The sequence below is a fragment of the Passer domesticus genome, chromosome Z (genome assembly GCF_036417665.1).
Source record: "Passer domesticus isolate bPasDom1 chromosome Z, bPasDom1.hap1, whole genome shotgun sequence".
NCBI classification, from domain to species: Eukaryota; Metazoa; Chordata; class Aves; order Passeriformes; family Passeridae; genus Passer; species Passer domesticus.
In genome coordinates, this window is record NC_087512.1 from 46,010,894 (window position 1) to 46,024,415 (window position 13,522).

General features: G+C 37.7%; 1 protein-coding gene and 1 long non-coding RNA gene across 3 annotated transcripts in view; one reads left to right on the plus strand and one right to left on the minus strand.

Annotated features, from left to right (window-relative positions):
• GAK (cyclin G associated kinase) overlaps positions 1–13,522 on the plus strand; it is a 65,413-nt gene that overhangs the window by 21,410 nt on the left and 30,481 nt on the right. For both annotated transcript variants that reach the window (XM_064405593.1, XM_064405594.1), the window contains exons 11-13: positions 2,140–2,263; positions 10,516–10,565; positions 10,652–10,800. In XM_064405593.1, coding sequence (XP_064261663.1) covers positions 2,140–2,263; positions 10,516–10,565; positions 10,652–10,800 — 323 coding nt within the window. The remainder of the gene's footprint in view (positions 1–2,139; positions 2,264–10,515; positions 10,566–10,651; positions 10,801–13,522) is intronic.
• Positions 103–11,477, minus strand: LOC135291418 (uncharacterized). The gene is made up of 3 exons (XR_010354214.1): positions 11,320–11,477; positions 8,888–8,998; positions 103–1,157 (listed from the first exon to the last, which is right to left on the minus strand). It is a non-coding gene; the product is annotated as an uncharacterized LOC135291418 (long non-coding RNA).

Below are 13,522 nucleotides of genomic sequence, written 5' to 3' on the forward strand. Positions count from 1 at the left end.
CTTCCATGGGGGAAAAAAAGTCATTTGGGGATTTAACATATTTTGCACTAGTACTAGCTATTTGGTATTTATGTCATTGCTTCTAGCCTTGTATTTTTTCTTTTTTGCAAGGTTTGATTTTATGTTGTTATGCAAATACAAATTTCTCAGGTTTATTGCTGTGCAAGATAAAAATTACGTTTCCTATGGAAAATAATTTAAAAGTGCACTATTGACCAGTGGAAGCAGGAGTGTTGACATAAGTGAACTAAAACTTGATAAAGGTGTGGTTATGAGAAGCAATAATGGTTTAACGAAAAAGAGCTGTAGAGGGAGTCTTCAGGTTATGACAAACAGGTGAAAATAGCTTATTTTAAACCCTGAAATTTTTTGATTCAGTGAGGCAACGATATTTGAAAGTGCATTGTCTAAAGAGCAGCATTTAATAGGAGTTTGAATTTAAACTGTTAAAAATCCTCGGGTTCTGTATTTTAATTGAAACATTGTTACCTTGTGGCAGAAAGTACTGAAATCAGGATATAGCCTGAGTTTGTGTTCGACACTGAATTTCTGAGGTAAAAAGAGCAATATTTGCCTTTGCTTTTCAAGAAGAACTGTTTAACATGTAACATGTGTTACATCTACAAAAAGATAGCAGCTATTTATGGTGTGTTGTTATCACTTGTGTTAAAAAAGGCTTAATGTCTGGCTAAATACAGAGAGCTTAATAAAGAAATACAGAAGAAATTGGAGGGATTCTGGCTACGGACCATAGTAGTTCAGTAATGCATGGAATTTGCTGATCTCAGATGTGTTTATTTTAGACTGCAAAAAGCCTGTATGAGGAAGAAATAGCTCTGTGAGCACCTGGGTCCACCTCTCTCTCATTTTCTCTCCTGCTCAAAAAGACTTTGGACTCCCCCATGATAATTTGAAGTCCATTTGGCAGTGATAGTAGTCTAAAGCTATTTAGTTTTTCACTTCCAAAAGATCTGCGTCTGACAGCCTCAAAGGGAGAAGGCAGCATTTGGTCTAGTGACTGTTCAGTCATCACTTTCAGGAACAGCTGTAGCTGGTACTGCCTTGAATCCAGCTAATTATGGGAGCATTGTCCAGGCCGGACTTCAGGAGCGGACTGCACTCTAGGCATCAGTGGTGAGGAGGAGTTGGGGTTCCATCTGAGGAAAACAGTTGTTGGATTAGCAGAACTAAATGGAATCAACCAAAACATCTCTCCAAAATGATACAATTCAAAGCTGACATACTTAATCAGTAGAAATAGATGATCCAGATTACGTTCAGTTGAAAATATAGTAAAGAAAATAAGCTTGATAGGCTTATTTGCATCTAGTTTTTTTACTATTCTTTCTGCACCCATATTAACTATTATATCTGAATATGGAGCACTTTAATTAATGTAGAAGATACCAAGGGACTGTTTCATATTGTATTCAGTTTTCCTTCCAGCTTGACATTTCTTGCTTGATATTAATTATGATGAACTGTCAATGAGACAAGGGATATCAATTTTCCAGGGGAAATGTTGAAATTGGGTAACATTTATTGCACTAATAATGTGTGTATATAAATTTCTGTGGAAGAATCCAACACCCTAGTGCTATCATAATCAAAAGTCTGTCTGTTTTGTGTAAGAATGCCTACTGTTTGTTGTATACAATCGTATTAATAGGTATATTGTGCTGTGATATTGTGCTACCTGGGATGTTGTGCTTAATACTTAACTTTATATATGCCAGCTGCTTCTGAAGCCCTGCATTAAAATGTGTCTACTGGAGATGATTAAGTAAATCTGCTTATGATAAGGTGCACTTTAGAAACTGGTAGTAAAGAAAGGCAATGTTTGCATTGACACTATGAAACATATGCCTTACTTCCAGAATTTTCTGCCTTGTTTTCTCATAAATACAGACAGCAAATTAAACAATGTGTTAGGTATATCACTGGTACTTCCTGACTGCTGGAAGTACTATTTTTTTGCATAGGTCAGAGTTAAGGAGAACTTTGGAACTGTGAGCCTTACAGCAAGGTGTAGCCTGTATGTGCATTCACTTCCTTCCAGCTTTATAAGCAACATACTTAAGTCATATCCTGGAATGGGCTCCATAATAAAGTACAATTATTTTTATTCAACTACTCTAGGCCTGACCGTTGCGGAATGTGACCAGACTTATGGAGGGTTCTTTGATATTCTGAGGGGTGGAACAGAGCGATTTTTCACTAATATTAAGGATACATCTTCTAAAGTTATCCAGTCTGTGGCCAAGTGAGTAAAATAAAAAATACAAAAAATAAAAAATTGTGCTGATAAGAGTTTAAATGAAGGCACAGGAGTTTACTCCAGAAATGGTAAATTCAGCATATTTGTCCAAGTTTGAGCTGTAATAGCTGATAGCTACCCTCTGAGATCTTATGTATGATATTAATACAAAAGTTCCTTCAACAGTCATGTATTAGAATTGAATGTTGCAGTAAGAGCCTGTTTGTAAGTACTACTTGCCCTACTGTATTTAAATACTGAAAACCTTTGAGACATGAGCATGTGGGGGCTGAAGCAGCATGGAGAATTGAATTATTGGATAGGGCCTTCATAAATAAAAGAGGAATTAAAAAGATGGAGTGTTGAAATGTACAAATCAAGGGAATAGATGTGAGGAGGGGAAAATACCTGCAGGAAAATAAGCTCTTCAGTTTAGTTTCCAGGTGGAATCCTATGCCTTCAAGACAGTGGGAGAGGCACTCTTTGTCTCCTGTGCCCTGTATTGCATGTATGAATACTCTCATGTTTAGAGGTGTATGTTTTCAGATTTTTATTGTGTGATTTTTTTTTTCCTAATCAGGTTGTCAGTGCCATTGCAAATATTTCTAATACTTCCTTATGATCCATATTAATCAGTCTGTACAATTTATACATTTTTACTCATAATAAAATTCTATGCACTCTTAAAAATAAGAGCAGGTAAGTCACTACTGAATATGTTGTCTGAAGTAGAGCCTCCAAAAGAATACTAAACTCTATTTCTCACTGTAGGTTTTGTGGTCCTTTAGTTAGGATATTGTGTTACAGCTTGTGAAATGTATTTCTTCATATGTAGGTTTTTTTTTAGAATTCAGGTGTTTCTTGTGCATAAATACTGCTCCAAAGTATTTATAATGATCAGGTAAGTTAGATTTGTAGATACTGCACCTCTGTGTCCACTTCAAGTGTGTTTTTAACTGTTGGCTCTTACGCTTAGTCTGTTAAAACTTCTAAATATGGCTTAGAAAGACCAGGTCTTTTATTTTTTAAAAGTTGCAAAAGCTGCACTGCTTTGGTTTGTCCTTAAGTATTCTATAGAAGTAACTAGGATAATGGCATTAAACTTTTCTCCCTGGGAAAACCACATGAACACAGGATAGGGACCTGTACAAGGGGAGCAAACTGTTGCATTATGAAAAGCAGTTTTGACAAAGTTACAAGCCCTACTTTCCCATGGCTGTCTATTAGATCTTACTATGTTTTTATTGTACTCTACATGCATCTGAAGTACTCCTACACTTCACTTGCTTATTCTCTTGACTCCACATGACTTTCTGTGTGCACCTTCATCACTTAGTTATGTTTGAAGAAGTTTTCTCTTCCTGCTCTTGCAAGTGGTTTCTTCCTTAAAGGCTACTGGAAGTTTAATCTTTCTTTTTTAATTTCATCCTGTGCAGATTTTCCCTTTTCTAGCGATGGGTTAGAACTGTCTAAAATAGTCTTTTTAATATGGAATGGCTTGTGCTGTGCCTACACCTTATTTTTATTTCTCTTACCTTACAGATGTGTGTAGCTTTTTCCTTTGTGTGAATTCCTTTGCTTCCATAGTAAGTGTAGTGGGCAAGGAATCAAACAGTAACTGTACATCCAACCACATCTGCAGAACTCATCTAAGCAACTTCTGAAGTACTGGACAGTGAGTACTTGCTGTCTGAAAAGATTCTGTTCAGTTCTCATGCTCTTCTCCACAACTGTTTGTTTAGATTATGGTGATTGCCCAAAGTAAGTCTTGCATCTGTCTTATTGTTGAAACTTAGTATGCCTCTTCTCAGTCTCTAGTTAGTGTTCTGTGGCTGAACGCAACAGCTTAGTGCATGGCTTGTGGAACTTACTAAATATTAGCCAAAGGAAAACTCACTACTTTTCCCTCATTTGTTTGAATTACAGAAAGTCACATACGGATTTGTTTGACCTCATACTAGTTTGCAGCTTGTAGTGGGACGGTATGTTGTCATATCCAAATAAGATCAATTAGCCAGAGACCTGTTCAGGCTACTGAGGAAGGTGGGTTGACAGAGGGCTGTCAAACAGGGTATGCTATGTCCCAAGATTGATCATGAAGAGATCAGTCCATCTCAGATGTTTTGGACTCTGTTGGTTGAATAAAGGTTTTTTTTGGGTGACTTTTGACCATTACCTTTGACACAATATGTGAAACTGTCAGATTTTTGTTAAGTTCTGCGCTATCATAAGCAAATCTTGGTTTTGTGGAGCACCCTCTGTCTCCATACAACTGGGTTTTTCTTTTCTTGGTTTATCTGAGTGGATTTAGTCATTGGGCTGAGGAGTGGGAAAAAAAGAGGAAATGCTCCAAGCATGTACTTCTGCTAGTGAGAATCAGTTACTTTAATACTTACTTTTCCAGTAGTTGAAAGACAAATTCTCTCCACTTGTAATTTATCAATATTGTTTAGCAGTCTTGAGTTACTTATTATGGCGGGGGTTCTCGGGGTCTCTCCAAGCCCAGCTGCCATAGGTGTCCCAGATAGCAAAGTCCTGCTAAGCACAACCTGTCTGGATCCTTCAGCAGGCTCCCAGCTGTAGACAATCTCAGCAAGCAGCTCAGCTCTTAAGTAAGCTCAGCTCTTTGGTGAATTCAGCTCTTAGCTTGCTAAGTGCCTTGGCAGATGCAGGAGAGAGAGGAGAAGAGTTGTATGCGGTTCCAGAGAAGTGTCTTTATTGGCAACTTCTGCAAAAGGCCACAGTGACAGCTCTTCTGCAGAACTGGGCAGAAAGAGAGGTTTATGTAGGGTATAGGGGTTTTGGGAAATGATCCATTAGTAAAGGTCAAAGTGAAAATGACATCTTGTATAGAGAGGTAGCAAGAGTCTGAAGGCGGAAGAGGGGCTTCTTTGGTGCACTCATCATGACTAGGCACTTCTTATCTTAGGCAACTGACTGCCAGTGAGACCTCACAGGCCCTATGGCTGCTACACTGAGTTGTGTAGTTTTCCTTCTTTGTATTGCCTTATATTTTGAATCCTTACTGTATTTAACAGTGAAATGGCAAAACATGAATTAACATGACCAGTACTTACTGTTCTGTAGGGCCTAAGGTAGGCTTAAGTCCTTTAGTATTTTACCATTGCTAGCATTTAACATTCCATGTTCTGCTGAGAGTTCCACCACTGGGCTTGTGCATTCTTAAACTGTGTTTTAATCAAGCTGAACTGTTAATTCTTTGTTTGCATCTGCTGTAGGGCATGTCTGTTTCTGTCATATTCATTCTCTGCCTTCACAAACTTGTGTTGCGGATATAACTGATACAATCGGCAGTGTGAGAATACCTCTTCTGCTGTTGCATCTTTGACTGCCTTTCCAAAACTCTTCAACCACCATAAGAAGCAGACATTCTTTAAAAATTAAAATGTCTCTTCTTTGTCATGCATTTTCTAACCCCACTTAAGTACTTTTGGAGTCTATAATTTCATTAGGTAGGCTCTTTCCTTCCTACTTATCATTGCTTTTTTGAATTACAGGGTTACTTCCTTTGTCTGCAGACAGACTTCTATCTTGCTGAATCCAAACTACAGCGTAAGATTTAAGTATTTTGTTGTTGTGATAAAAAACCTTAATTTTTTATTTTCTGTAGCTGCCTTTAGGTTAATTTTAATTTTGGTCTCTTGTTAGTCCTGATAAATGATAGAATCTGAAAACTGAAACACACATTACAGGCTGCTTGGAACAGGAGAGTAAATGAGGGCTACCTTCAGTGTCCCCCAGACCACCTCAGTTGCAAGTGTCATAACCTCTGTTACAGGTTCAGGTCAGGCAGATGCAGTGTGAGAGGACAAAGAGCGATGGGGGTTCAGCCCTCTTGTTGCAAACTGCCTTAAAAGCAAGTAGTACCAGGATGGAGATGGAGAAGATATGCATTGCTTTATGAAGTGGCACCATCTGCACAGATGGGAGCCTCGATTCAGCAGATGTGCCCATATGTGCCTGAAAGCTCAGCCTCAGCTGTGCAGCCACAGCATTTCTCTGCTAAGTGTTCTAAAAGAACACTTTTATTTTTTTTTTCACTTGTGGAGCTTCTGTGCTCTTTTTTGGGGCACCAGGTTTTATGCTTACTGAGGCCTGCATCCATACAGGTTACAAATGTCCTATCAAAAAACATAGCTAAGTGTTTTAAGGATTGGATCTTCACTGGTGTTGAAAGCAGCAGGCAAAACTTGTGATCAGTCTTCCTTTGCTTTGTCAGAACAATCTCTTTTGCAGAAAATATTATAATGTAGTAATCTAGGAACAATTAGCTGCTTTTTATGCTTGCTTTCTTGGCTTTAAAGATAATTTTGTTTCTTGTTTAATATTTTATTTCATAGATCTTTGCATTGCACTAGGTAGTTGCATGATTAATTCAGTTTCATGAGGCAAAACCAAGTGGGAACAGATTGATGTGAATTTTAGTGTTATTTTTCTTCCTGGATTTTAAAAAGTAAACTTAAAAACAAGATTAATAGATATTTTTTTTCTAATCTTGTAAGTGTAGCGATGTCTGGAGGAAGATTGCTTAGTGTTAGGACAGTATTTAATTTAATGGTTTATATGCTGACATTGTAGCTGTGCTGGTTAGTCTGTCATTCTTTGTTCTTTATCTTCAGTTGTTAGTAAACAGATGGTACTGTTGTAGAATTTTGTTCTGTATGTTATCTAGTTTATTTTGTGAGTATAGTTGCTAATTTTAGTTCCATTGTTTTTAATTTGCTGGAATAATCTTTTATTTAATATTACTTTTTGTCTTTAGGTGCATCTAGTCTCTGGCAAGAATGATAATGCCAACCATTTATACAGTGAGAAATTTTTAACATGTAGTTAGAACTTCTTATTTTTGCTTTCATATTTATTCTTCAAAAATCAGAATTCATGTCTTACTTGCTTCATTTCATAAACTCAAACAGTAGTTTTGATTGGAAGCAGGATCTGATTCTAACCCCTGAGCAATGGGCACCTTCCACTTGACCAGACTAATATCCATCTGCTCTCTTTCAGTTTAAAGCTATTCCTTCATATCCTGTCATTACATGCCCTTGCAAAATGTCCCTCTCCAGCTTTCTTGTAGGCCCCCATTAGATATTGTGAGGAAATAGCCCCCTGCCTCCATACAGAGACTAGACTAGTCTAGTCCTGTCCCACAATGAAGTAGTCCCGGTTTTGAAGAAGTCTGAATGATCAGAAAAGTGACTAAATGTTGGTGTCATATCATACTTTTTTTTTTTATCTTAATTAGACCCTTAAAAGCACACAGTTTTCTCATGTTGGACTACAGACTGAGAACGCTCTATGTATGTTTCTGTTTGCATGCTTTTCTTCTGTTACAACCTGCTAGCAAAACTCTAGAAAAACATTCATCTGAATGAAATTTCTGCTGTTAAGGATATGAAAGGCCCTATTTGTGATTTTTAGGTAGAGAGTTTTATCTTTAAATGCATAGGAATGCTTAAACAAGGTGAAGAATACATGTTTTTTCCACCTGCTTACTGTTTAAAGAAATCTTAGTTACCGTTCTGACATACAACACTGCTGAAAACAGTACCTTGTCTTCAGGTCTTACTACTGAAATAACTGTGAAATTTTCAGAATAAAGTTCAATGAATTCAAGGATATGGTGGTGTTCTGGAGACTTGTGTTGATTTTACAGTTAAGAAACTTCATTTTAATTAAAACTACACAAAAATTCTGAAGCTTTTTCAATGCAATAGTCACATACTTGGAATACTCCTGCTAAATATAAAGCCTAAGTTGGCTATGCTGTGCTCTGTTGTTGACATATGAAACTGCACTCTTACATCTATGTGTGTGTGGTGAGATCCATGCTCCTAATGTTGCCTTTTAATTTAGACAAATGTAAAAACCAAAGCTTGGTTGAGTGGTGTTGGTAGTAAGAAGTCAATTCTGAAAGTCTTCTCAAGGGAATGGGTGTGAGTACTGTTGGTTTTATGCTCTTAATAGTTCTGTGCCAACGTTGCAAGTTGCTGCTTAACCTCGGTATTACAGTGTTGAAGGGATAATGGTTCTGTGTTCTACAGCTGTGGTCCTTTACCTTGATACCAAAAAAATTTGATATTAGAATGATTACATGTTTCTTGCTTGAAACTGCTGGATGTAATCAACAAATAGCATTTGACACTTCTCATCTCTGTAAAGGACTACAGCCATCACAAATTTTAGTAAGCAATCATTATTATCTCTGATTGTAAATTTCTGCCTTAATTCGTTTGGCTGTAGCAAGATTACCACCTGGGCTTACATGATGAAGCATGTCCTTCCAAAGGTGCAAAAAATTTTGAAATTGTGCCCATTTGTCTACCTCCTTATGCAGTGTATCTCAAAGCTGAGGGTTTTACGTTGGTTTGTTTTTGTTTTATTTTTTTAATGCTATGTCTAGTGAGACTCAGTCCCTTGTGGTTTTAGTTTGAGAGTATGAGTCATTGTCATTGCTAGGACACTGATTATGTCATTCTGCATAAATACTGTTAAATGGCATTGCATTCAGAAGATTTTTCTTCCCTAATCTATAATCCTGCTTACTATCCTTGAATATTAAATAGACGTTTATATATACAATGTATATTTCTAATTTATCCCTCTTACCTCCATCATTACTAGCAAGCAGTAAAGAATCAAAACTTAGTGTTCTTTCTTGGTGTTTCGAAATTCGAGTGCAGTATCCTAGTCGGCTCTTCTGAGCAGTGTCCTGAAATTCTGTTGTGATACAGAAGTTTTGTTAGTGCCTCTGAATTAATTAAATATGCATCATAGTGTTTTAATGACATTTTGATATTCTGGAGTTAATAGGCTACTGAGATATTTAAGTTAGTGTAAATCAAATTCACCCATTAGTATAAATCAAATTGGTGAGTTTTGTTCTTATTTTGCCAATCAGGAGTGAAGACCTGTGTGGTTATACTCAAGGTTGTTGGCCTGCACTGGCTCTCTTTAGTTTTTTTCCTCTTGCTTTTTCATTCTGCTACATAGCAGATACCATAGAAACAAAAAAGTAATAGTGGTCTTAAATTAGCTAATTGTTGACATAATGTGGATGATTAGGTAAAGGTGTGGGGAATTGTATCACAGGGAGATTTTTTTAAAAAGCTGCACTTTTAAACTGTGCACAGTTGTATGAGAGGGAGAAGAGTAATGACTGATGCCTTGCTTGCTTATGGGAGTTCTGGAAGTGAATTTTTGTAAGAATTATTTAAATGGGGAAGGAGATTGTGGTACTCTCCACAGTGTTGAGTGCAGGTAGCTCGGTGTACAGCTGCAGTGGGAGCTGCAGGTTGAGCTCTGGCTGGGAGCCTGAGGCAAGAGGTCAGGAATTGCCAGTGTTTGGCACAGCAAAGGGCACAGGGGCTGTGACCCAGGCAGGTGACCAGACACTGAGGCACTGCAGGAGCCAAGGACTCAGCAGGAAGACCCCAGACTTTGGCACCCATAAACTGTGAGGGTATAAAAGCCCACTGTTTACTTTCTTGGGAGTCCCTCCTGGGAGGCAGCAGTTCCAGCTGTTACTCTGTTGGTGCAGGTGGATTAAATTACTTTGAGCAACCATAAATCTGGGACTCTGCTATGGGAAGCCTGGGGTGGGACTGGTAAGGAAACCTGTTCTTCCTGAGTGAGTGTGGGGTGTGTAGGGAGTCAAGCAGGACACCCATTGGCTCTCCAGCTGCAAAGGGGCTTCAGTCCTGGCAGTGACAGGTCTGGTGATGGTTCAGGTGTGCTGCTAGAGTCCTTCCTGAATGGCTAGACAGGGAAATGTTCTTAACACTGTCCATATGGAATTTGGATATTGGGCAGCATGGCCATTTGTGATAGATAGTAACATGCCAGGGTAATGTAATTTAAACTTTGATGTTCAGTTAGGAGTCTTTCTTTTAAGCATAGAGATATTTCATTAAGGATATTAATGTATCATCATTAGGCTTTCAAACTGACACCCTTTAGTGCATTTTTATCAGTAAGAGCAGGGGCTAGAGGAGTGAGTTCAAGATTAAAGGTATCTGTACAAAATTCACAGATGTCAACTAATGTAAATGAGTAACTGCTTAAACACAGTATCTGTTCTGAAAGCTCTGTTCTGAAACTCTAGAAATGTGAATGTAACAAGTCTCAGATGGAAATAATGAAGCATTATTCCTCAAGCTGGGTGCCACTGGAAAGATCTGGTTTACACTTTGAATGGTAATATGTTCCAGTATTATAACCAATGTCTTCTCTTTCAGTTATGCAAAAGGAGACTTGGATATATCATACATCACTTCCAGAATTGCTGGTATGATATCTATATCTTTGTTAAACATAATTTCTCCTTGCTCTTAATGCATGAAAAAATTCACTTGCTGTTTGTTCTGTCTTCAGTGATGTCCTTTCCAGCTGAAGGTGTAGAATCTGCCATCAAAAATAACATAGAAGATGTGCGGTTGTGTCTGGACTCTAAACATCCTGGCCATTATGCTGTGTACAATCTCTCTCCAAGAACATACAGGCCTTCAAGATTCCATAACAGGGTGTGTATAGTTTTTGTGTATTTCTCTGAAAGGCCTTGAAACATAATGTTTTCATTATACCTTCAGCTTTTTATTGTAAAATAGGTTAAAGTAAGTTCATCAAAAAGATGGCAAAAGAGTAAGTGTAAACACAAGGTCAAAGAGTTACCTATATTTTCCTTGTCCTTCGTTTAAAACCAAACTTAACTGGTAGTGGACTAGTCTTTAATCTTAAAAAATCTTACTAATCTTAAACAGACTAAAGTCTGTTTTTCTAGGATAGTAATATCTTTGAAAACATGCTCATGTACCTTATGTGTTTCAAATTTAAGTGGAGAATACTTAAAGTAATGAAAGTCTTACTAAAATGTCAATCTCTCCTATATTCTACCATTTTCCTGTATCAAGGATGTGGTTACTGATTTTCATAACCTGTTCACTGGAGTTTCTCTTTGTCCCACTGCCTACCATTTGACTACCATATGACTCAGCCATAGCTGTCTGATTGTTCCCACCATCTTCAGTATTGTTGTGGCTTACCTGAGCCTCCATTATCCTTCCTGGCAATCTCTCTGATACTAATATGAAGGCATTTGCCTAATTCAGCGACAAGGCATTGAGAACATCTTGTTAGGTGTCAAGATAGTGGACTTCAGTGTTTGCCCCTAAGTAAAACTCAACTGTCCTGGCTCAACAGTTGGGACTGTTACTGTGTTGTGAGTTGTCCAGCACCTTAGCAGTCTGTAGTGATCATGCCCTTTCCACACAATACTGTCTGCCAAGAAGAGAGTCTAGAACCATTATTGGTTACAGAATAATAAAGCCTTTTGGGCCTTAATATACAGAGCCATACTTAGCATTATTTCAGTTACCAGAGTTGACTTAAAATGTTGGGGTGAGGTATATTTAATGTATTCTTTCTAGAACTATCACTTCCTTTTGTTACCTTGTAAACAAGAAAAGTATTGTCACACCTGAAAGAAACCCGAATTTACTGAAACTGAAAATACCTGAAATTGCTATCTCTTTGGATGAATGCAATCAGCTTTTTTATGTGTATCTGGTTCAATATGAGGTTCAGGCAGAGGCTATTCAAGATGGAAGGCAAAAAATCTTGATTACACAGGAAATCTACTGCATGATTATTTGTAGCAGGTACTTCAAAATGTTCAGCAATTCTTTTTAGCACTAGATTGCTGGAAAGTCTGAGACTGCTGTGGTGAACTGATTTATTTCACATCTTGCAACGTGATCAGTCTCTGTTTATGGAATGATAAATTCTGTGACTGGGAATTTGCTTACCAGTGATTTTTTTTTTTGTTATGCAACTCTGAAGTGTCGATACATCTGGTATTTCTGATGTGTTGGTACTAAGAATAGTAATATGATCTTGGTTTTGTTAAGAAGTCATAGTAGGTCATAATTAGTTTAAACATTACAGGTTCATGACCACTTTATTGTCTAGGAGTATTTAGGAAGGCAGTTATTTTACTTGGAAACAAACTCTAATTGAATTTGGAACTCTTACCTGCCTATTGAAATTGAGATGTTTAGCAACACTCCTAACTTCATTGTTCAGTGCTGGATTAAAGCAGCCATGTAGGAATCTGAAGAAGCTTAGGTTTACTTTAATGTTGGTAAAAGATGGTTATGGCAAACCTTTAAACATGATCAGAGGAGAACAGCTTCTAAAATTCTTTATTATGACACTTTGCTTAGAAGGTATTTATGAGATGACATATGATTGATTTCTTGCTGTTTGATATCTGTATAGATCTACAAATTTCTTTAATCTTGGTTAAAATTAATGGTAGTTTTGAAATTGGTTTCTCTGCTAGTTTTGAGTCCTTTTTGGAATAGGTTACTTTGAGAGTTTGTGCACTGTCCATAATTCTGCTAACTGTCAGGACACTAGGAGCTGAAAACACAGCTAAAGAAACAGAAAGTAATGTTGTTTTTGTTACATCTTGTAGGAAACCTAGTGTTTGAGTGGAAAGTAAATGGTAAATTAAAAGGAAGAAAGTCAGCCCTTTTTGCTTTTTTGAATACACTTTTGTTGGGCTGTGTTCTGGTCTGAAGCTGCCACCCTTCAATATGATTCTTTCGTGGTGTTGTGATTTAAATTCAGCCACCAACTAAGCTGCTTGCTTATTCGTCCCTGGTAGAAATGGGTGGAGAATCACAAGGTGAAAGTGTGAACTCATGGGTTGAAATAAAAGCAGGTAAAACAAAAACCACAGGTACAAGCAAAGCAAAACAAGGAATTCATCCACCTTTTCCCATGCCAGGCAGGAATGCAGGGCTCCATCATGCATTGTGATTCCTTCAGAAGACAAACGTCATCACTCTGAATGTTTTCCCTTCCATTCTTTTTCCAAAGATTTATGGGTAGAACATGATGTCCTATGTTATGGAATATTCCTTTGGTTAGCTGAGGTCACTTGTCCTGGCTGTGTCCCCTCCCAGCTTCTTGTGCACCCCAAGCCTCCTTGCTGGTGAGGTGATGTGAGAGGCAGAAAAGACCTTAACTCTGTCTAAGCCATGTTTATCAATAAAAAAAAATCCCTGTGTTATCAATACTGCTTCCCTCACAAATACAAAACACAGCCTCCCTTATTTACTATGGAGGAAATTACTCCAGCTGAAACCACCACACACTACTGTTATAATATTTGAGGTACACTGAAGCCCACATTGAATCCTGTGGTGAACAGGGATATAAAAGACTTTTTGCCTCAGCTTT